The sequence below is a fragment of the Myxine glutinosa genome, chromosome 3, assembly GCF_964187855.1.
Source record: "Myxine glutinosa chromosome 3, kmMyxGlut1.1, whole genome shotgun sequence".
Classification (NCBI taxonomy): domain Eukaryota; kingdom Metazoa; phylum Chordata; class Myxini; order Myxiniformes; family Myxinidae; genus Myxine; species Myxine glutinosa.
In genome coordinates, this window is record NC_136263.1 from 208,421,697 (window position 1) to 208,446,617 (window position 24,921).

The window sequence follows — 24,921 nt, forward strand, 5'->3', positions numbered from 1 at the left end:
TAACTCCAGCACATCACCTGCAAAGATACAATTGAAACTAATAATTACTATCTAGATACTGTTATGAATTTGGGGTAGAGGTGAATATCTAGATAAAGGTAGATCTGCATAGGTAGGTGTCTGGCTGTCGTGATAGGGAACCTCACCTGTAATAAGTTCCGTGTTTAGCCCGGTTTGTCGGATTAAGTGTATACCTGTGAACATACAAGGATGTTCGTGTGTTAAATAGTTGTAGGGACAGTGTCTGTCAGACCTGGTGATCATTCCTTTGTTCCTAATGGCAACGCACTCCTATAGACACTTAGATAGGCCCTTAGTGCACCACATTAATTAAATCCCCTTCCTTACGATAAAACTGACCGGAAAGACAAGCAGGCAACGGCCGCGCAGTGGTACACCATGGCCTTCAGACATTGCACAGTTAGGCTGAGGCCACGCCCACCACCAGGAGGCGTGAGCTGATTGGCCGAAGGGTTTTTATAAAAGTGGAGAGAAGCCGACATTTTCTCTCTCGTGTGCTGGATGTGGAAGCAAGTGGTCAGAGACCAACAGTTGCCCCTTCTCATCTTCCCTTGGCCTTCTCGCTTTGGCTTCTGCCTCCTCAGACCTTCCTTCCGCCCTCGCCCTGCTCGTTTGGTCCCTTCATCTGCGACTCGCTCGCCACGAACGTTGGGTGCATCGAAGGGCCGTGCCGAACCCGAGGAGGACGTTGCACGGCTGCGGAGGCGGGTCGCACACCCGCTCGCTCGCTTCGCGTGGGGACACGAGGCCTGCCACGCACCGGCGGACGTGGGACGAGCAGCGCGCGAATGGGGGCGCATCGAGGCCTTTCTTCTTGCCAACCGGAGCTGCGTTGGATGACGGACGTTACACATCGAGAGACAGATAAGCTCACATCCACAAACGCAAACACGATGATTCTTTTATTTTCCTTATTTCCCCTGTGCTTGTATGTGAAGTGAGGTGTGCGGGATCCCGATTTATGATTTAGTTTCTTCCGTCGTGTTTCCTTGTTCTCAGGTTCCGTTCAATAAATCATTCCTTTTGTACATTTTACATCTGTTTTTGGTTGAGTTATTAATTGATTTCAGGTTGAAGACACCTGCGGCCGTGAAGGTAAGTCGGCAAAGTTCATCCTGGCTCGTGTATTGGTCCGCTGTCAATTGGGATAAACGCCTCCAAGTAAGCTTGAGTCCATCCGCGATCCCCTGGTCTTAACCAAGGGGCAATCGCACGACAATACTACATGTTAGGGACCAGTAGTATAAAATACTTCCTCTCAATTCAGAATATTTTGAGAACATAAAATATGCTCTAATTTAAAAACTACTGTCCAGAATAAAAAAAATAAAAAAATACCTTGTTTCTGTTGAACAGGTGGGCGGAGTTCGGCAGGCAAAATAAAAAGAATCCACCAGGGAAATAGCGGGAAATGACCCAAAAATGACAGGAAATTACCAAAAATGACACGAAATTGTTTTTATTCTGAAAAAGTATAACTTTAGTGAAATTTTCAAAACCAAAACCCATTGGGCAGTGGACTGGGAGATTTTTAAATTTGGTCTTCCCAGAAACAAGGTATTTTCTTTTATTTTCCTGAGACCGAAGTTAAATCCGAATAGTATTTCAGAATTTTTTCTATTTCTGTCAACTTTTAGGCCTATTTGGACTACAATTTCACTTCATAGGACCACTTAGGGCCATCCTGGATCAGTTCGGCTGAAGTTTGATCCGAATAACATCTAGTCACATATTACAATATTTTAAACATCATTGTTCACTCCTCCCATGCCTCAAATGACCTTTGCTGTGCTGGAGAGGAGGATGTACCATGGTGCACACTGTCAGCCACACACGGCTCCCGCCTGTTCAGATTGAGAAATGCAGAATATGACAATATTACCAAGCTCGCCTAAAATGACTCTGACCATGATGCACCCTGCTAGGCCACACCAGACAAGTTCACCATTTCATAATTACAAAACATTTGCTCTGAAAGCCCTCGTACAACACCAAACACATCAGTACTGGGGCTTTGAATTATAACAACTGACCATCCAATCTCCCAAATCTTCATCTATATATATATATCAACGCGAGTTGTCTGTGTGTGTCCACGTTTTATTTAGAGATGGCTGAACGGATCTTCATCAAACTTTCAGAGGTTCATCAGTGAGTGCCTGGGTGTGTTTTAGGCAGAAAAAAAAAAATTTGAAAAAAAAAAGTTCGTTTTTTTGGAGTTAGAAAAATAATCGCTCGATCGTGCCGAAGCCTTTTTAAATTAATGACAGTTATATACAAGTACACATTCGCATAAATAAATACAAAACAATCACCAGACATTTGAATACAAATAAATCAAACAATTCCGGAAGTGTACGAAGTTGGTAGTACGCTTCTTCTTCTTCCTGATCGGGAACACACTTAACCTTCCCCTTTTCCCATCCCCCCTCCCATCCACCCTCCCCTTCCCCCTGCACTCCCCCTTCCCTCCCCTTTCCCCCCTCACTGCCCCATTCCCTCCTCCCTCCCTCCACTTCCCACCCTCAACTCCCCTCCCCTCCCTCCCTTCTCCCCTCCCGTCCTCCCCTTCCCCCTCCTCTCCCCCCTCCTCTCCCCCCTCCCATTCCCCCCTCCTCCTTAGATATCATTAATACCTCCTCCCCTCCCCTCCCCCGCCCGGCAACGCCTGGTACTTCTGCTAGTATGTCATGAAACTAAATGTTTCTCATAAAAATGCTGTGCCACATAGAGTGTGGCTTTGAAGTTGTTTTACCACCAGTTAATTATTTATCAACAGCAAATGCAGCTTCATAACCTCTTATGTTCTCTATCCACTCAGGGCCTTTACTTGTCACTAAATGAATTTAGTTTAATCAAATTATTATCGACAAACGTTGATGACGGATAAACTAATCATTTAATAGAGTTAAAGGATTTAATTTTCATACAATTGGCTAATGATAAATGTTTCATAAACAGGAAGTACAGCACTTACAACTAATAAGGTTAAACATTACCTTGTAAATAAATGTATGTGTTGCAGTTGTTTCTCTAAAAGGTTGATTCACATCTTGGAATCAGTCTATATATAAGTTGGATTTACTTCCAAATCAGGAAAGGTGTTTAGAAACACAACGATGCTGATAAAATGTGTGGATATGTCCATGCGACGGTGCAGTCCAATCGTTCCTACCAAATGTCAGCAAATACTTTTGTTAAATTTCATCATTTTGTTCTGCATTCTCGCAGCAGTGGCTGAGAAAGAGAAATGTAAGGTTACAGGATTGAAGGATTTGCAGAGTGTTGTGAAGCAAGGAGACATCATGCTTGCTGGGTTCTTTCGTCTTCATTCATCCAAACCCAGTTCCATCGTCACGTTCAGGGAATCGCCGCAGCAGCCGGATTGCTTCAGGTAATTATTTTACTTTCATTTAAATTTTAATTCAGAAAAAACATCAACATCTTCCAGGTGCGCTGGTTTGTAGTTTTAAAATCGCTTTTAAAAATCCACAATGTTCAACTCCGTGTGATAATTTTATGGGGTTAACTCATTTTATCCAATTATGTGCAGTTTACTTTATGTTGTGTGAATCAAATCAGATGGAGCTTCCTTTAAGAAAATTGAAAACTTTGGTTGAAAAATGGAAGATTATTATCTTATCCTTGTGTTGGGAAATGTTTTATCTCGTCTATTTCATAAATGTTATCATTAATTTGATGGACACAGTGTCATAATGTAAACAGATAAACATATTTTAAATCTGCTCAAAACTTTCTCCGCTGAGTGCTGGATCAATTGCAATTTCAACTGGAACGCACTCAGTGGAGAGCATAGCCTGCCAGGCTGAACAGTTTACGTTTTTATCTCACTAATAGGTCGCATCTGGATACGGACATCAACCAAAAACAAATTGGCTTGTTCTTGTCACTTACACAACTCATCCACCAAGTTTTGTCATTCATCATCCGCAACGTTTTTGAATATCATGCCACATATCATTTTTGGCCCAATCACTCAATGCTGAATAATCACTTAAATTATACCAGCTGGATCTGGATCTGGATCCGGATCTTCACCAAAATATAATCAATTATTCCTTGTCTCACACACAACCTGTCGAACAAGTTTCGTCCAAGTCCATCGATAACGTTTCGAGATATCCTGCTATGTATCGTTTTTGGCCCGATCTCCCAATGATGAAGAATCACTTGAAAAATTAAATAAATCTCATATCCGAATCCGGATTCAGATCTTCACCAAAATCGAATTGATTTGACCTTGTCATACACCAAACCGGTCCACCAAGTTTCGTCTGAATCCGTCCATAACTTTTTGAGATGTCTGGCTATACGTAGTTTTTTGCCCGATCACTCAGTCGTGAAGAATCATTTTAAAATTCTCAGATCCAGATCCGGATCCGGATCTCAACCAAAATCTAATAATTTTGTCCTTGTCACACATCCAACCTCTCCACCAAGTTTCGTCAAATCCCTCCACAACTTTTTGAGATATCCTGTTCACAGAGACAAACAAAACAATCAAACAAACAAGAAATATATCATGGATAGCACAAGCTATTTTCGAAATTCTTAAAATAAGTTGTTTACCTTGGGCCTATGTTAACCTCAGAAATAATTGGAGGTTGAATTCAGTAATCTAATATGCAAATCCTCGTCGCATTTCAAGTCAATTGGATGAAAATTGAGGATGTTATAAATATCACCTAAGTTGTTGAACTTTGGCCTATGTTGACTTTTTGAGCTATGTTGACCTAAAAAAAATACTGGTGGTTGAATACAATGATCAAGTATGCAAATCCTCTTCAAATTTCAAGTCAATGAGATGAAAATTGACGATTGTAGAAATTTGGCCTTTATTGACCTTTTCCTTTGTATAACAAAATAATTGGTGGTTGAATTAAGTGACCGGATATGCAAATCCTCTTCAAATTTCAAGTCAATCGGATGAAAATTGAGGATTTTATAAATTTCACCTAAGTTGTTGCCCTTTGTCCTATGAAGATATTTTGACCTATATTCACCTCAAAAAGAATTGGTGGTTGACTTCAGTGACCTGATGTGTAAATACTCTTCAAATTTCAAGTCAATCGGAAGAACGTTGAGGATTTTAGAAATCCGACAAAGTTGTTGACCTTTGTCCGATGCTGACCTTTTCACTTTTTAACCTCAAAATCAATAGGCTTCTTCATTATGACAAATTCCACCGTTTGGTGAAGGTTTGTGAAGATCGGTTTTAAATTGTGATTGACATAGAGACAAACAGACAGACAGACAGACAAAAAGAATTATGCACAAGACCAACCAATATACTTGAAATTTTTTCGACTTGGCAAATAATGAACAGACAGAGGTGAAAACATAACCTCCTTCGGTGGCAGGGGCAATAAGAAACAATTTTTATTTTGAATTTGATAAATATAGTGAAAACCATCAATGTGCGTTAATGTCTTTAGTGATTGAAGTATTTTGTGCCATCAGTTTCAAAAGCAGGGAATTTCGCTACATTATGGCGATGATATTTGCGATTGAAGAAATTAACAACAGTCTATTGCTACCAAATGTAACTCTTGGATACATGATTTACGATGCCTGTTTTAACACTCACAAAGCAGTCAAAACGACAGTAAATTTCATTGCTTCAGAAGTGATACCAATGCAAGAAAATATCTGCAAACCAAGAGCTATTGTCGGGAGTGCGAGTTCCTCCTTCTCGATCATTGTTGGTCGTTTACTTGGTCCGTTCTATGTTCCACAGGTTCGTTTATCAATGAAAATAATGTTTTCATGGAATATTTCTAAATAGTATTTTTGGAACAACTCTGACCTTGTGTTTTTGTTTGTCATAGCACTTGAAATTAAACTTTAATAAACGTTATGGTAAATCGACTTATTTGCAATCACACCCCCAATCCCTCAACCCAATTGTCCTTACGGGCAACCATCATCATCCACAAGCATTTCCTACTCCAGGAGTGTCTGTGTCTGTCTCCCTCTCCTGTGCTGTCATGGAGTGTGTCGTTGGTTGTTATCTCCATTTGTGGGTTTCAGGAGGTGGGATGGAGTCCTCCCCCAGGACCCAAAGTATCCACCTCCACTTCGGTAAGGGATTGCAGTTCATGGACCAAGCTGTTAAACCTTTTCAGAGTTTTGTTCCAAGTTCTCTTTTCAGGATTGTCACCAAACCCCGGATTGCCTCCAGTTGTAGTTCATTTGTGGTAATATTCCCAGGGATGGTTTTCAAAATCTCTGTGAGGTTCTTCTTCATCATTCTTGTTGCTCCAATTATCACTGGTACAATTTTGATGCTCTTCACCTTCCAAGACCTCTTGGGCTGGTATTTGGTGATTTTCTTGATTTCTGCATTGTTTAGGTGTGTTTGTGTGTGTGTGTGTGTGTGTGTGTGTGTTTGTGTGTATGTGTGTGTGCTTTGTTGGTTATTATCTCCATTTGTGGGTTTCAGGATGTGGAACGGAGTTGTTGTGAAAGTAGAGTCAGATACCTCGCAGGATAGGAGGCTTTATTGCAATCGACCAGGTGTATCTATACATGACGCAATATCATACTATTAGTCTACATAATACAAGCACAGCATCCAAACACATCTAGAATGAGGCAGGCATTACCAAACTACTAAACAGCATGATTAATCACTCTTACCTAGCTCTCAAAGTGTCATAGCAGCAAATGGCAGTAACTCATTCTCACAGCTGGTTACATATGCAAATCCGCCTATTTCCGCAGGGCCCGCCCCTGACAGACAGATATGTGTATCACAACCCCGCAAATGACCCTCCTTCTGATTCATCACATTCTCCCTCTCTTAAGAATGCCGCTAATAGGAATCATAACTGAAGCAAGTAGGAGGTTGACAAAGCCGGCCACTCCGCGTGCGGTACACGCCGTCATCTCCATAACCACCGGTGCTAGGGAAAGAACGCTCTCCATCACCCGGCAATCTCCTACCAGAACCCGGCGAGTCCACGGCCTGAGGCAATGGAGACATGCTTTCATAATGCGAGGCAGCATCACCCCCTGTAGCTTCGGCAGGGTGCGAGTCCGCCTGGGCAGGGGTAGTCGAGTCAGTTTTGGTTTCTTCCATCTCACCACAAGATGCCAGATGCTGAAGTATTGCGGATTCGCCTCCAGTATGTCTACTCGGTCAGCAAGTGGTTCATATTTACTTTGACGAACCGTGCATTTTAGCAGTGCAGGTCCAGGCTCAGCTAACCACGAGGGTAAGGGATGAGCGATGGAACCATGACGTTGGTACTGGAAGAGTCACTCATGAGGAGTGGCATTAGTGGAAGTGCACAGAAGGGAGCGAATTGCATGCAGTGCTTCAGGAAGCACCTGTTCCCACATGGTCGGGGCTCAGCCGCGGGTACGCAAAGCCATCGTAATTGCTTTCCAGAAAACACCATTGTATCTTTCAATTCTCCCGTTCCCCTCGGGGGTTATAGGCAGTGGTATGGCTGGAGGCGATGCCACACTCGAGTAGAAATTGCTTAATCTCCCGAGACATAAAAGCAGTCCGAAGGTCACTGTGCACAAATGCCAGATACCCAAACATCAGGAACAGTTGCCTAAAGCAGCGGATCACTGAAAGGGAAGACATGTCAGCGCATGGAAATGCGAACAGAAATCGCGAGTACTCGTCCACTATTGTCAGAATGCACCGATTACCAGGCAGAGGCCTCTTGAAATTGACATTCAGGCGCTCCCACGGTCTACCGGCATGTATGAGTGTGCCCATCGCAGGCTGGTAGAAACTCGGTTTTTGTTCTGCGCAAACCCTGCGGGTCTTGCATAACTGACATATCTCATCCACGGAGAAATGTAAGTTCTTACTCCTAACAAAGTGGGCCATGCGTGTCATGCCAGGGTGACAGAGCGCCGCATGGTTATTCCGCAGGTCGCCGATGGTCATCCCAGTGCAGACGGGCCTAGACAGCACATCTTCCGCGTGGTTGTACATTCCCGGCCTGTACTTAATTTTGAAGCAATAGTCAGCCCATTATATGCGCCACCGAGCAATCTTCTCGTTCTTTATCTTTTGAGAATGTTTCCCGTCATACATAAAGGAGATGGACTGTTGATCAGTTATGACTGTAAAGTGCTGTCCCAGAAGGAGATGTCTCCATCTGCGGATCGATTCAACCATGGCGTATGCCTCCTTTTCGATTCAGGATTGACGTCGCTCTCTATCAGTCAGAGTCCATGAGAAGAATGCTACTTGTCGGCCACCCTGACTCAATGTCGCTGTGATTGCACAATCCGACGCATCCATTTCTATCACAAAGGGAACTGTCTCGTCGATTTAAGTTTGGCCGAGCTGGCGACATCCCTTTTGATATGTTGAAATGCCATTAGCATGGCCAAGGACAGCGGGAATGTTTTGCATTCCACAAGGGGGCTTATCTTCTCTGAGAACCGTGAGACCCACATGCTGTAATGGGCGAACAGTCCCATTGTTCGCCTTAAAGTCGCACGGTCAACGGGAGGGGCAAGGTCTAGTGGGGTTTAGAGCCGTGCCGGATCAGGCCTTATCTTCCCTCCAGACGTGTACCCCAACAGATTTATGGTTCTAACTGAATAGCTGCATTTTGACTCATTGAAGGTCAGTCTGTATTTACGAGCCACTTCCAAAACATGAAGCAGATTTGAGTCATGGTCCTTTTGATTCCAACCACAAATGGTCACATTGTCAACGTACACGAACACATCTTTCACTTGTTCCTTTGCCAAAATCTCGTCTTTAGCTCTCTGGAAGCATGCCACGCCGTTCGTAACTCCAAACGGAATTATACGGAATTGAATCAACCACTGTCCGGACTCGAAAGCCGAACAGGGTCGGTCAGCCGCACGTATTGGAATCTGGTGATACGCGCTTCTTAGGTCGAGTGTGCTGAATACTCTATACTTAGATACTGCCCGAACCATATCCTCCATTATGGGTAGTGGGTATGCATCAAGTTGAGTGAAACAGTTAATAGTTTGTGAGTAGTCTATGACCATGCGTTTGTGATGGTTCGGACTGTCTACGACCAGCACTTGTGCGCATCAAGGTGAACGGCTGGGTTTGATGATGCCTTCATGCAAAAGGCATTTCATTTCAGCGGCTATAAAGATAGCATCTGGCTGGGAATGCCTTCGAGATTTCACGGTGACCGGATGACAATTAGCAGTTAAGCTCGGGATTAGTCGAGGCGGGTAGACAGCTATCTTGGTGAGGGCACAAACCGGGCCCAGTGTACTGCCCACGGATATAGTGTGGGTGCCTCCGAAATGCATCTCCAAGGGTTTGTGCCGATTTAAAAAATCATAACCCAGGAGGATGTAACAGAGGATCAGAGGTTAGGGAGAATGAGCAACTTAACATTACAGTACGTAACATCACTAGCAATTAGGTCAACCACGCACACTCAACGCACTCACTGCCATAGGGCTCCCGAGGCCATGTACATGCACTGAGTTGAGGTTGCTGGAGTCCTCCCGAATCGCTCCACGAGACGAGGGCTGATGTAGCTCAGATCGCTCCCAGTGTTGAATAAAGCTTCCACCGATTGGCCGTTGATTTCAATCGGCACCAAGGCATGAGCGAGGCCGATCGGAGCCCTTCAGGTTCCCATCGACAAGCGCAAGCCCACGACGCTTGGACTTGTGCGCACGACAGACTTTGGCAAAATGCGCTCGCTTCCCGCAATTATGGCACACCGATTCCCTAGCAGGGCAACAAGGGTGGCAGCGATTTCCACAAAAAAAGCATTTGCCGGGCTGAACCAACAGGCGAGGTCACGACGGCCGTACTGGACTCATTCACCTCATCGGAGCTCTCCTCTCGTAATGCTCGATGACTGGCAGCTTGAGCAGGCCCTCGCCTGGCATCAGCTTCCAGGTTACCGCTATCTTGCGTACGTATCATATCGTGAGCAGTAGCACTCACAGCTGTGAAGGGTCGGCCATAAGAGTCGGATATGTCCTGATCCGACTGTAGAACACGGGCTTGGTCGAACGCCGTTTGGAAATCCAGCGTCTCTTTCTCGAGCAGACTTTGCCTGATGGCAGAAGATCACAGACCCATAACTAGAACGGGCACTCGGTAGAGCGCATACCTTCGCCGCAGCTACTGTTCTGTACTTGGTAAAAATACGATTTTGACCTTTTCGTGACCTTGACCTTGACCTTTGACCCGATTGCTCCCAAAATCTAATCAAATGTGTCCCGTATAATAACCAATCATCCCACCAAATTTCATGCAATTCGGTTGAATACTTTTTGAGTTATGCGAATAACATACACACACACACACACAGACATACAAACAAGGGTTATGACGTCAGAGTGTCATGTCGCATATCACAAGATTGGGCATTGAATTCTGAACATTTTGGCATTAGTTTCATACAAATTGGACACAAATTGACCGCGCTATGGTAAAAAGACGATTTTGACCTTTTCATGACCTTGACCTTGACCTTTGACCCGATCGATTCCAAAATCTAATCAAATGGTTCCCGGATAATAACCTATCATCCCACCAAATTTCATGCGAATCGGTTGAATACTTTTTGAGTTATGCGAATAACATACACACACACACACAGACATACAAATAAATACACAGCGATCAAAACATAACCTTCCGCTTTTGCGAAGGTAATAAAGGCGTCACGTATCAGACCATCAGTGTAATGCAAAGCCGTGCAGTCCTGAATCGCGCAATCCTGAGCAAGCTGTCGTAAAGCTTGGCCATATTGATGCATGGACTCTGAGCTGTCCTGCCAGCACTTTGCCAATAAGTGGCGAGCATACACTGTGCTGCGCGGTTTGATGTAGAGGGATTTCAAGGTTGGCACAGCTTCGTCGTACGTCATGCAACGAGCGATGTATCTATAGATCACATAAGATACATTGCTGGATAATACATTGCGTTCAGATCCCCGAAGAAGTGCTCCAAGCGAATCAGCTTCTCCATCCTTCAGAGGTCGTCTCAAAGGAAGATTGCAATAAATTGTTGTGAAAGTATAATCAGAGACCTCGCAGGATAGGAAGCTTCATTGCAATCAACCAGGTGTATTTATACATGACACAAGATCATACTATTAGTCTACATAATACAAGCAAAGCATCCAAACACATCTAGAAGGAGGCAGGCATTACCAAACTACTAAACAGCATGATTAATCACTCTTACCTAGCTCTCAACATGTCATAGCAGCAAATGGTAGAAACTCACTCTCACAGCTGGTTACATATGCAAATCCGCCCATCTCCGCAAGGACCGCCCCTGACAGACAGTTATGTGTATCACACACCCGCAACTGGCCCTCCTTCGTCCAATTAATCACAGGAGTGCTCCCCGGACCCAAAGTATCCACCTCCACTTCGGTAAGGGATTACAGTTCATGGACTAAGCTGTTCAATCTTTTCAGGGTTTTGGTCCAAGTTCTCTTTTCAGGATCGTCACTGAACCCCAGATTGCCTCCAGTTGTAGGTCATTGCCTCAGGGAGATTCTTCTTTATCATTCCTGTTGCTCCAATTATATCACTGGTACAATTTCGATGCTCTTCAGCTTCCAAGATCTCCTGACCTCATTTTTGAGGTCCTGCTATTTGGCAATTTTCTTGCTTTCTGCATTGTTTGGTCCAAAATCGCTGGGTACTGATATCTCACTCATCAATGCTGTATTTTCCTTTTTGTTCCTGAGTACAATGTCCGGATGCAAAGCTTTGTTTTCTATGGTCACGCTCGATGGAATCATCAGGTCGTACGTGAGCATGACGTCCTCATTTTCAATGAGTGCCCTTGGTTCGTGTTTCCATGAGTTTATGGTACTGGGATGTTTAATTTTTTGCAGATATGCCAAAGAATCACTTTGCATAATTTATTGTGTCGTTGTGTGTAAAGTTGTTCTGATAATAGTTTTTTGCATCCCTGGAGCAGATGACTAGTACTTTCTGTTTCTGTCTTGCAGAATCTACACTTGTCTGTCTGGCTCAGTCTGGTAATGGATCTTTTTAAAATCCATTGGTGTAGTGTCCTTGATCTTGGGCATTTATAATGATTTGTTCTCCGTTCCATTTGAGCTCACCTCTTAGCCATTCCCATGAACCTTCTTTGTCTTTCCCCACTCTGTCCAATTATTTTTTGTATTTTCCTGCTCTTTTGTCATTCTCCCAGTTTTAGTGTATATTTCTTGATATTTCTTTTTATATATTTATTTTTTATTTGCAATTGATGGGGCTGTATTTGTTGCTGTTTCGTTTTCCTGTGTGGCATCTTCTATTCACACCTGTTTTGGAAATTATTTGCAAGGTGAGTTGGGGATACTTTTTCAGGTTTGTTCTGTTCATGCTTGTTTACAAATTGCATCCGATAGTCTGTTGAGCATTTCACATGCTCAGCTAGTCCTACACTCGTCACTCTGTGCACCTGGTTGAGTTCCATCAGGCCGCTCCCTCGCTCTCATCTCGGAAGGTACATTCTCGGGATGCACTGGTTTTTGTAAAACGTTTTATGGATTATGAGGAGTTTTGTTGTTTTGATGTCTAACTTGTTGATTTCTGTATGGGGCTAGTTTATTATTCCACAGCTATATTGGAACACTGGTACTGCGAGCTAGTTTGAAAGTGTTTTATAGAAAACAAGATAATTTTTTTCGCTTCTTCACCTTCATCAAAAGAAAACGCTTCTTCACCTGTTAGTTTATGTCTGCGTTTCTTCTTTATGTCTTCCTGTTGCTTTACAACTTTTGAAACTAACTCCTGATGCTCCTTAAACCTTCTTGCTCTTTCTTGTGCATTCATTTTCTGTATTTATTTATTGAAAAATATCCTTTAGAATCTTAGAACCTCAAGTTATCCTGGACTGAATGAGCAGCAGGGATTTTGAAATAGTTGAGGAATGACAGATGAGATGTTAGTGCTGAGACAACTGGTGGAGAAAAGGTTGGAGGTGCAAGGTGAAATGTCATTGGAATTTAATTTGGAGAAATCCTACCACACTGGAGAGAGAGAGAGAGAGAGAGAGAGAGAGAGAGAGAGAGAGAGAGAGAGAGAGAGAGAGAGAGAGAGAGAGAGAGAGAGAGAGAGAGAGAGAGAGAGAGAGAGAGAGAGAGAGAGAGAGAGACAGAGACAGAGACAGAGACAGAGAGACTTTTTGACTTTTCTTCCCCTTTATTACAAGGAAAACAAGTTTTACATGGTGAAGGATGTTTGTACAGGCATCAAAAGAAATAACCAGGAAAGGAAGGGGTAACAAAGAAGCAATACTTTAGATTTATAAATTGATTGTTAGAACACCACCAACCATACCACATAAGGATTGTTTCGCACACCACCGGTTTTTAAATAAAGCAGGATCTTGAGTTTCAAACTCAAAAAGAACACTCGATGTAACCAATGCTTTAAAAACAGTTAAAACGTCATCAGCTAAAACGTCAATGTTCTGCAGTTTACGTTTCCTCGATAAATAAATGGCACGTTTTGCCTCAGAACACAGAAAGTTTACTAAAAGACATTCATTTTTACATTGATACAAGACATTAAAACCAAATATGAAAACACAATGTGTAAAAGTCAAACCGAGCCCCCGGATCACACGTGACAGGATTTTAAAAAACGAGGCCAACCTTGAACATTCAATGAAAATGTGAAAAATGGTCTCTGGGGTGTCGCAAAAGGGGCACAATTCCGAGTTTTCAGGACATATACGGTGGGACAGGATGTTGCAAGGCAGGATGTTGTGTGCTAACCGCCATTGTAGATCACCCGAGCGCTTCACAGTAGGTTCTTTGTACATCACCTGCCAGTTTATTGTTGTGAAACGGTTAGCTTGAAGCAGCGCTCGCCAATGAGCTTGTGGCTCTGCAGGTTTGCCAGGAAAAAGAGTGAGAACACATAGATTGTACACTGAGGATTTCTCCATCTGGGTAAAGAGCCTAAAACTTTGAAATAGAATTAAAAGATTTGGGAAAGGACATTGGGATCGATGGAGGGCATCTTCTATGTCTGGGTCCCATTTTAACCCGGTTTGCTTAAAGGTCCGTAAAATCACAGAGAAAATTCTGCCAATGACTCTAATGGACCTCACACTGGTGGCCACGGCAATGTCAGCAGCTGGCTTCCATCTATGTACAAAGGGGTTCCTGAGGTGTTTTACTCTGGTAACACCGGCATCAATAAACTTTTGCATAAAAGATCTGTCACTACAGACCCCATCAAAGAAAGAATTTAGAAATATTGGTTCATTTAGGAACATCTGAAGGGAGTAAGCACTGGTGTCACGGCGAAAAGAAACAGCCTGCCACGCTTCCAGCATGCTTCGGTAAAACAACGGGACCGATGTCATATCCACGTGCTTCGCGTCAAGAAGAAAAAGCTCGTCACCATAGCCAAGTTTCCCAGCTTGCCTAAGCAAGCAATGGGCAAAGGCTTTCCATGGGACGTCGGAGTATAGAAGCCTTCGTACTGAGAGGAGGCGAAAAGCCATCACTTTGCTCGTCACATCTATTAGCCCCTGTCCACCTTCTGCAATCGGCAGGCTTAGTATTCCTGGCCGGAGCCAGTGCTTTCCCCCCCAGAAAAAATCCACAAAAAAGCTTTGAAGTTTTTAAAGGATAAAACCTGGGGCCTGCAGTGCCTTGAAAACATGCCAGAGCATTGATGCCGTGAGATTATTAATGACCAGAGTACGACCCCGGAAGGAAAGCTGCCTCAATAGTCCCCTCCATTTTATCAACCGCTGCTCGGTTTTGGTAATCAGCGACTCCCAGTTTTTTGAAATAAAATCTTGAGTTCCAAGAAAGACACCGAGGTAGTGTATTCCTTCATTGGTCCATACAAGCTGCCCTGGTAGGGTTGGAGGGGGAGCTTCATTCTGTGGACCTAAGTAAAAAGCTTTGCTCTTTTCCCAATTAACTTTAGTCGAGCTTGCCAGGCTAAATTCCTCGACAGACTCAACCAGAGCGCGAACATCGTCATCGGAGTACACAATTGCGCAGAGGTCATCCGCATAAGCAATGGTCTTTACGGGATTTTCTAACGGCAGAGGATAAAACCCTTGTAGCCATGTGCGTAAACGATGTAGTAAAGATTCAATTGATAGGGAGTATAGAAGGCCAGACAGGGGGCACCCTTGACGAATACCCCTGGTAACAGGGAAAGGCTGACTTAAGATGTTGTTTACTTTGAGCAAGCTAAAAATATTATTATACAATATTTTGATATAACAAATAAAATTTTCCTTAAAACCAAACCCCCGTAAAACAGCAAAGAGATAAGAGTGATCAATCGTGTCGAAAGCTTTTTCTTGGTCTAAAAACACCAGACCAACATTTCTATGTTCAGCAATACAAATATCAATCATGTCACGTACAATAAAAATGCTATCGTGTATTGTCCTTTTAGGAATGCAATAGGACTGATCGGGGTGTACAATCTCCCCAATCAAAGGTTTGAGGCGGTTGGCAAGAACTTTTGAAAAAATCTTGTAGTCCGTGCAGAGGAGCGAAATGGGACGCCAATTTTTAAGTTGCTGGAGGTCTCCTTTCTTAGGTATGAGAGCAAGTATAGCCCTGCGACAGCTGATTGGTAACAAGCCTGATCGTAGGCTATCAACTAAGAGGTCAAGCAACTCAGGTCCCAACAAATCCCAGAAGGTTTTGTAGAACTCTGCAGGGATTCCATCAAGTCCAGAAGCTTTACCTGTGGGCAAAGTTTGCAAAGCAGTAAAAAGTTCGTCAAGAGTCACTTCCTTGTCAAGTTGTTGACATGCAGGTTCGGACAAGGTGGGCAAAGAAGTGGTTAAGGAACGAATCATGTCTTCTTTAGTGTTTCTGGCACAATACAAGTCAGAGAAGTATTGTTTTGTCAAGCTTCTAATGTCTTTTGGATCGTGTGTTGTTCGGCCTCCTGGTGCCTGCAGCGAAGTTATTTGCTGGTTTCTCTTTTTTCGTGCTTCCAAAGCAAAGAAAAACTTGGAAGGAGTATCAATAGAGCTGTAGTTCTCCATTCGTAGCCTTATTAGAGCCCCTCTGGCTTGTTTTGCACAGAGTTGAGCAAGGAGTGCTTTCTTCGTTGCTATTAGAGAACTAGTCCTTTCGGCACTGGGAGCTGGAAGGCTTGACTGGAGAGACAATATTTCTTTGGCAATTAGAGATTGCAGCGCAGATTCATTCCTTGTACAAAAGGAGCTATATTGCTGGCAAAAGGTCCTAATATGGGTTTTCGCATTGTCCCACCATTGTGTGAGGCAGGAGTAGGAAGGCTTCCGTAGTAGTAAAGCTTCCCAAAAGGCTCGGAAGGCGACAGGAAAAGCGTCATCTTGCAGAAAACTCACATTGAAGGTCCAATGGGCAGTGCTGCGATTTCGAGCTGGGGAGAGTATATGAAGAACAACCATGTGATGGTCCGAAAAGCCACTTGGGGTGGCGTCAACATGGTCTATGACATTTAGAGAGTCATTATTGATGTAAAATCTGTCTAGCCTTGCAAGAGATAACCGGCCATTTGCACATCGGCACCACGTGTATTGCCGTGCAGATGGGTTCTGGAGTCTCCATACATCCATAAGGGAGAATTTGGACAATGCTCTCTTTAAGGGGGTTGTACTTGATGGGTGGGGCTCTTCTCCATTACGATCAAGGGTGGGATACAGTGTGCAATTAAAGTCCCCACACAGACAAACAAGACCATCAAAATCAAGGTGTGTGAGGGACATTTCTAACTGTGTGAAAAAAACTAATCTTTCTGTGCTCGTACTGGGTGAATATACATTTATTAAAGTGTGTTTGTAACCATTATAAAAGAAATTAACTGAAACTAAATGCCCTTTAGTAATCTCCTTAAAAGTGACATTTTCAGGACAGAAAGAAGGATTTAAATAAATAGCCACTCCAGCACTAGGACAGGTCAAGCTACTAAAGAACCACTGTCCTTTCATGATGCGAGTCCATTCGCTCATGCACGAAGAGCTACATCTTGTCTCTTGCAAAAGAACAACATCGAAGTGTTTTTGCTCGACAAGCAACTTTACCTGAGCTTTACGCAGGGGTGAACGTCCCCCATTTATATTTAAAGTTACAACAGAGAAGGTCATGGTGTAGGTAGGGAAGGTTTGTCATGTAAAGGGAAGTTAGGGTGTGCTTGTAGCTCTTTCCGAGCTTTCAATACACACTTTCTAAGGCGAAATACTTGTGACTCAGTCACACCAAGTTGTTCAGCCTTAAGGAGGAGACGTCTTGAGGAGTTTATAAAGCCAGACAGGTTCGGGAAGAAGGTTATAATTTTAACCTTTTTCTTTCGAAAGGTGTCCTGAAGAAATTTTAGAATTTCCGTGGGTGATAAATCATCATCACCCTCCAGTTCCTTGGCTATTGCTGGATCATTCCAGACCTCGCTACTAGCACTAGAGGCAAGCGACGAGGCCCCATCTGAGTCGTAATCCGAAAGGTCTTCGTTTTTTCCCCCACACACCGAAACCGATGCTCTCATAACGGGAATATCGTCTTCTACTAAAGGTGCAGCTGTTTCCACAGCGGGAGTTTTAAAAACCGTAACAGGGATTAACGTTTTTATATCAGAGGCTTTGCACTCTCCTTCTGGAGCTGCTACTTCTTCTGCCTCCATTACCTCAGACACTTCATCGTCAGCAGGGCGCGGGACGAGAGCAGGTTTGTGGTTCTTGACTTTAGTTTCAGTAACCGGGGGGGGGGGTGGTTACCACAACATCTTGGGGCATTGCGCTTGGTCCTTGTTCATGAGAGGAGTGAACGGAAGCGTCTTCTTCCATTTCAGCAAACACATTGAACCTATTCTGCAGCAGAAGACCAGCTGCAGGAGCTTCTGTTTCTAAAAAAGAAACATTACGTTCATTCGACGGCGCTATCTTTTTCGAAACGCTCGCCTGTATGTCCTCATTACCGCTCCCTCTTTTATAACTCCTCCTGGAGGACACGGTAGTAAAACCCGCGTCATCAGCCGGTGAATTATCGATTTCCGCGCTCGAATGTGAAGGCTGATCTGCCGTCCCAGACGCGCCATTATCATTGCGAAGATCGACATTTGGTTCTGTCCGTCTAGATGTGCCACTAGGATCGGCATTTGTTCCTGACTGTCTAGATGTGCCACCGGATATACACTTCGGACAAGCACCTTTTAAATGTCCGAAGGCACCACACGTGAAACACGTCATTGTCTCTGTTGCGATGTACATTCGATAATTTCGATTTTCAACGACCAACGTAGCTGAGGCATTGAGCGATTGAGCATTGTTTTTTAACACCATGTAACAGTGCCGCCGGAAGGACATGATATGGCGGACTGTAGAATCCGAACGCAAACGGAAGGGAATCATGGAGATTTTTGACACCACGGTGCCAAACTGTGTTAAAACGGACAAAATCTGTTCGTTTTTAACAAAAGGCGGTAAATTAGATAAGGTGATTTTCACCGCCGGTGAGTCCAACATACTAACGTTAACGAAAATATCTGGCGGTAAGGACAAACCAGTTTCAACCGCCTGAGCGACATAGCGCTCCTCGGAAAGAAAAACAACAACTCGTTGGTTCATCTTTGAAGCTGCTAACACATTTTCAAAACCAACGAGTTCACCCAAGCCCATCACGACGTCATCGACCCGAACCCCGTTGGGTGGACTAACTATTACCCCATTTTTACGAGTAAGTGACTCGTAAATGCTTTTCTGCAAACGACTGTTTGCCATAGTGATAAATGAACCAAAACTAAGGAAAGATTTGAAAAAGCAAAACAAAATAGAACCTATCGCAAGCAAAGCCTGCAGGCGAAGGTAAAAAGAAAAGAAATAGAATAAGGGAGCCGATAAACGACGATAATGAAAAACACGACAAGCAGAGCACAGGCCCGAAGAACACAAGGTTCTTTAGGACTCGCACCAAACTCACCGTGCGCGCTCTCTTTCTCTCTCTTGTCTCAACGAAGAAGGAAAACACGGGGAAAAACTTCACAAACACGTACAAGGACACAGAGGGAGTGAAAAGGGGGATGGGAAAGGCAACAACACAACACAGTACTCACAGCTCCTCACACACAGCAGCCATGATTGCCACACCCACGCACGACTCACCAACGACCAACTCACCAACGACCCACCTCCCCCAGAGGACCCAAAAGACCCAAATCACAACAAGGATTCAAAAGACCCTGATGACCCTTAAAATACCTAGAGGATCCAAAAGACCAAGAATAACCAGAGGACCCAAAAGAGCCGATGGACCAAGAAGAATCTGAGGACTCAAACTACCCAAATTACCCCGAGGACCCAAAATACCCAAAATACCCTGAGCACTGTCGAAGAAACTCAGTTCCTCTCGTAGTGAAAATGAAGTATTTATTGCACATGCGCATGGAGAGATTAGACCGTAACATCACAATGCACAGATTACAAGCAAGAGCACACCTGGCCTCCTCTCTGATCCTGAGATACAAAAGTCTCATATAGAAATACATAAAAGAGAAACAATGAGGAGTAAGGAGAACATCTGTTCATAATAAATTAACTAAACACATTTCTTTGGAGGAAAAGAACAATGGATTTCCCAAGTTTTTTTCGGCTCAGCAAAGACAATATACAGGGCTAGACACTATGTCTGCTACCAGGATTATTTAATATATAAGTGTTCCACAATTATATATTTTATTTAATTGAGCTATATAAGAGTATATACAGTCGTGGCCAAAAATATTGGCACCCTTGCACTTTTTTCAAATAATGCACCATTTCATCCACAAAATTGTTGAAATTAATAAATCTTTCGGTATCCACATTTGTATTTCTTTTGTTTGCAGTGGAAAAAAACAAAAAAAAATGAAAAAATCTACTAAATCTACTAAATCTACTAAATCTACTAAAAAAGAAAAGAAATAGAATAAGGGAGCCGATAAACGACGATAATGAAAAACACGACAAGCAGAGCACAGGCCCGAAGAACACAAGGTTCTTTAGGACTCGCACCAAACTCACCGTGCGCGCTCTCTTTCTCTCTCTTGTCTCAACGAAGAAGGAAAACACGGGGAAAAACTTCACAAACACGTACAAGGACACAGAGGGAGTGAAAAGGGGGATGGGAAAGGCAACAACACAACACAGTACTCACAGCTCCTCACACACAGCAGCCATGATTGCCACACCCACGCACGACTCACCAACGACCAGCAGGGGGCGGGAGAGAGAGAGAGAGAGAGAGAGAGAGAGAGAGAGAGAGAGATATATATATATATGGTATATGGTAATGGCGACGGCGACATTGAGATAGATGGGATTGCTTGAAGCAGAATTTAGCTTTGTTGAGGGGATGTATAATTAAATGATGGGAAGGGTTTTGCTTGGTCCTGGGATGTCTGAGGAATTCAATGTGAACATCGGTTTGATGCAGGGAAGCCCTCTCAGCCCACTCCTGTTTATCATGGTGATGGAGGTGATAAGGAGGTAGGTGAAAATGAAAGATATTCTGGGGAGGACATTGTATGTGGACGAGCTTGCTGTTATGGCGGAGAGTGGGTGGGAGATTCGGGAAGTACTAGAGGAGTGGAAGGAGGCATTTGAGAACCCTAGGCTGAAAACGAGTGCAGAGAAAATGGAGGTGATGTGGGTTGGGAAGCAGAAAAAATAAATTAATATCAGGATAGAGAGGCAGGAGATCAGACAAGGAAATAGGTTTGAGTATCTGGGTGGAACAGTGACCAGGGATGGTAAGTCAGAGGCAAAGGTTCAGAGGAGGATTCAGGTGGGTGCAAATGCATGGATGAGGGCATAATGGCAGACAGAAAGATTTCAAGGAGGTTGAAAGGAATGGTTGTGATGTCTTGTATAACACCGGCCTACTTTTATCATCTGGAGACAGTGGCACTGACAGAGAGGCAACAACAGAGGCCGCTGGTTTGCGAGAACAACTGGGTCAGGAGGATTACGGGAGTGAAGTGGATGGATAGGAGAATGGATGAACTGAGGGAAGAGATTGATGTGCAGATGAGCTTGATGGGGAGGTTGGTGAAATGATGGCTGAGATGGGTTGGACATTTGTTGTGGGTGGGGGAAGAAAGAATGGCAAAGAGATTGGATAGGATGAGGGAACAAAGTAGAAGGAAAAGAGATAGATCGCAGTTGAGACGGGATGTATGTGTGAAGAGGGATATCAGTAAGGTGGGGGTGGTTGGAGGGTGGAGAGAGTTGACTGAGGACAGAGGGGAGTGGAGGAGTATTGTGATCAAGGCAGGGTAGGAGCTTGTTGCCATTGGACCTCACCCCTTATGAAGGAAAGAGGAGGAGAACAACAAAATGTCCTCCCTATCAATTTTTCCTTTATTGAAAAACAACGAAATCTTCTTTTAAAAAGGCATAATAAATCTAAAGGTTGGCGCTGATAGGGCCTTGCGAAGCGCCACAGTAAGTATAGGCCAGGCCTCTTGTTTCAGTCTTTAGGCTTCAGACCTCTGGGTAAATGCAATTGGAATATATCTGAGCTATATAACCACGACGTATTATATAGATTATGCATCGGCGGTGGGCATGTTTTTGCTTCAAACCCGGGTTAAGAAAAAATTGGGAGCGACTGATGCAGCGGTCTGTTTACGACTATTTCTCTTAAACGATTCGACCAGGGACCATAAACCCATCTACCATCGAAAACACAATGTGTGTTTGTGTATTTGTGTGATGTCTGTCTCCCTTCATAAGGGTAGGTTTTTAAGGCTTTGAGTAGTTCTTTAGAAGGGATTTGATTGGGGTTTTAATGGGCAATCTTTGAACATGAATGTGTGTCCACCAGTTTTAAAAAACCTAAAAGACTCCGAGGACCCAAAATACCCTAAGGACCCAGAAAAGCCAAAGGACTCTGAAGACCCAAAAGACGCCGAGGACACAAAATACCCCAAATATACAAATGACCAAGGGGACCCAAAAGACCCCAAGGACTCTGAAGACCCAAAATACCCCAAGGACCCAGAAAAGCCAAAGGACTCTGAAGACCCAAAAGACGCCGAGGACACAAAATACCCCAAATATACAAATGACCAAGGGGACCCAAAAGACCCCAAGGACTCTGAAGACCCAAAATACCCAAAAGACCCTGAGAGTGGGCTGAGTGGGCTTCCCTGCCTCAAAGCCAAAATACAACGGTTTTTTGGACATTAAAGATTATTAATAAACAGTATATTAAGACTTTCAATTCCCAAGTATTAAATGTAATTTTGTATGTGTTTATAATGAAGCAAGTGTTTGTGATTATGTATGTATGTCTGTTCTTCACCTATTGGTTGGACAGCTGACCTGATGCCACCCACAATTCTAACCTGAAATACTCAACCCAAAGTAACCAGAGGACCCAAACGACCAACTCCTCCCCCCTTACCCACCTCCCCCAGAGGACCCAAAATACCCAAATCACAACAAGGATTCAAAAGACCCTGATGACCCTTAAAATACCTAGAGGATCCAAAAGACCAAGAATAACCAGAGGACCCAAAAGAGCCGATGGACCAAGAAGAATCTGAGGACTCAAACTACCCAAATTACCCCGAGGACCCAAAATACCCAAAATACCCTGAGCACTGTCGAAGAAACTCAGTTCCTCTCGTAGTGAAAATGAAGTATTTATTGCACATGCGCATGGAGAGATTAGACCGTAACATCACAATGCACAGATTACAAGCAAGAGCACACCTGGCCTCCTCTCTGATCCTGAGATACAAAAGTCTCATATAGAAATACATAAAAGAGAAACAATGAGGAGTAAGGAGAACATCTGTTCATAATAAATTATCTAAACACATTTCTTTGGAGGAAAAGAACAATGGATTTCCCAAGTTTTTTTCGGCTCAGCAAAGACAATATACAGGGCTAGACACTATGTCTGCTACCAGGATTATTTAATATATAAGTGTTCCACAATTATATATTTTATTTAATTGAGCTATATAAGAGTATATACAGTCGTGGCCAAAAATATTGGCACCCTTGCACTTTTTTCAAATAATGCACCATTTCATCCACAAAATTGTTGAAATTAATAAATCTTTCGGTATCCACATTTGTATTTCTTTTGTTTGCAGTGGAAAAAAACAAAAAGAATTGAAAAAATCTACTAAAGCCCAGCTTATTCCACACAGAAATCCTAAAATGGCCGGGACAATATTATTGGCACCTTTCAGAAGTTGTTAGAAATATTGAGATTTCAAGAGGTGATTCTCCTTTACTTTGGAATTGAACTCACCTGTGGTGGGTTGCAGGTGCCTGCAATATAAAAATAACTCATTCAACCAGTTTGAATCGAGAAAAGGAGTCATTTTGCTGTTTTGTATCACTATGTGTACCTCAATGAGCATGGAGAAAAGAAAGAAAACCAGAGACTTGTCTGAGAGGATGTCAGACACAAGATTGTAGCAAAGCATGGACAATCTCAAGGCTACAAGTCCATCTCCAGAGACCGTGTTGTTCCTGTGTCCACCATACGCAATGTTATCAGGAAGTTTAAGGCACATGGCACTGCAGCCAACCTCCCTGGACGTGGCCACAAGAGAAAACCTGATCGAAGATTGCAGCGAAGGGTTGTTTGAATGGTGGAGAAAGCACCTCGATCAACTGCCCAACAGATTCAAGCTGACCTTCAGACACAAGGTACGACAGTTTCAACTCGCAGCATACGTCGCGAACTCAATGAAAGGGAGTTCTATGTTAGGAGACCGGGGATGCCGCCACTGCTGCGAGAGAGAGAGACGTAAGAAAGCCCGATTGGGGTTTGCCAACACACACCTGAACAAGCCAAAATCCTTCTGGAAAAATTTTGTGGACAGATTCTTCTGTGTGCAGATCGACAAATGGACAGATGCACATTCTGTAGACAGATGAGACTAAATTAGAGTTTTTTGGTAACGCACATCTCTATGTTTACAGAAAACAAAATGAAGCCTTCAAAGAAAAGAAGACCTTCCCTACAGTTAAACATGGCGGAGGTTCGAGATTATGAAGGCATTTTGGAGCACAATGTTAAACTTTGTGTCAGAAAGCTGGGTCTTCCTCGAAGGTCATGGGTCTTGCAGCAGGACAATGACCCCACACTTCAAAAAGCACCCAGGAATGGTTCAAGACAAAACGCTGGAATCTTCTGAAGTGGCCAGTAATGAGTCCAGAACTAAATCCCATTGGACACCTGTGGGGAGATCTGAAAACAGCTGTTGGGAGAAGGCACCCTTCAAATCTGGGAGACCTGGAGCAGTTTGCACAAGAAGAGTGGGCCAAACTGCCAGTAGAGAGGTGGAGGAAGCTCATTTATGGCTATAGGAAGCGCTTGATTGCAGTTATATTGTCCAAAGTCTGTGCTAGCAAATATTAAGTCTGGGGTGTGAATAATTTTGTTAATGCAATTTATTTTTATTTTCTGATTTAAAAGGATATATTAAGATCTGAATCAAAAACAAAGGTTCTGTAATCTTATCAGTGAAAGAAAGAATTGGGGAGACCAAATACTTTTGTCAATTTCAACTTATTTTTAGAGAAAATTGTGAGTTATTTGAAAAATTGCAAGGGTGCCAATATTTTTGGCCACGACTGTACATATATATTGTTGCGAATATGGAATTTGGCCTCCATATCCGCTTGTAAATATTCCCCTATTTTCTCCAATACTCCCCAACTTTCCCCAATCCCCCATTCCCTAGTCCCATTGCATGTAAATAACAATCAGTAGAGCCGACCTTCCCCTTATTCCCCCATTAAATGTCGTGCCCAGGTCCACCGCACCACACGTAGACAACTTTCGGACATCTTCCTAGTTATTCTTATTCTATGTCAGTTAAGGCCTTGTCTCCATTAATTATGACTCTTCGTTGCACCAGAATGTGATTATATGGCATCAGTAGTGA

General features: G+C 43.4%; 1 protein-coding gene across 1 annotated transcript in view; it reads left to right on the forward strand.

The window, feature by feature from the left end:
- Positions 1-399: 399 nt before the first annotated feature.
- The window catches only part of LOC144891256 (extracellular calcium-sensing receptor-like), a 98,144-nt gene continuing 73,622 nt past the window's right edge, over positions 400-24,921 (forward strand). The window contains exons 1-4 of the mRNA XM_078773672.1: positions 400-453; positions 1,092-1,116; positions 3,253-3,415; positions 5,503-5,779. Coding sequence (XP_078629798.1) covers positions 400-453; positions 1,092-1,116; positions 3,253-3,415; positions 5,503-5,779 — 519 coding nt within the window. The remainder of the gene's footprint in view (positions 454-1,091; positions 1,117-3,252; positions 3,416-5,502; positions 5,780-24,921) is intronic.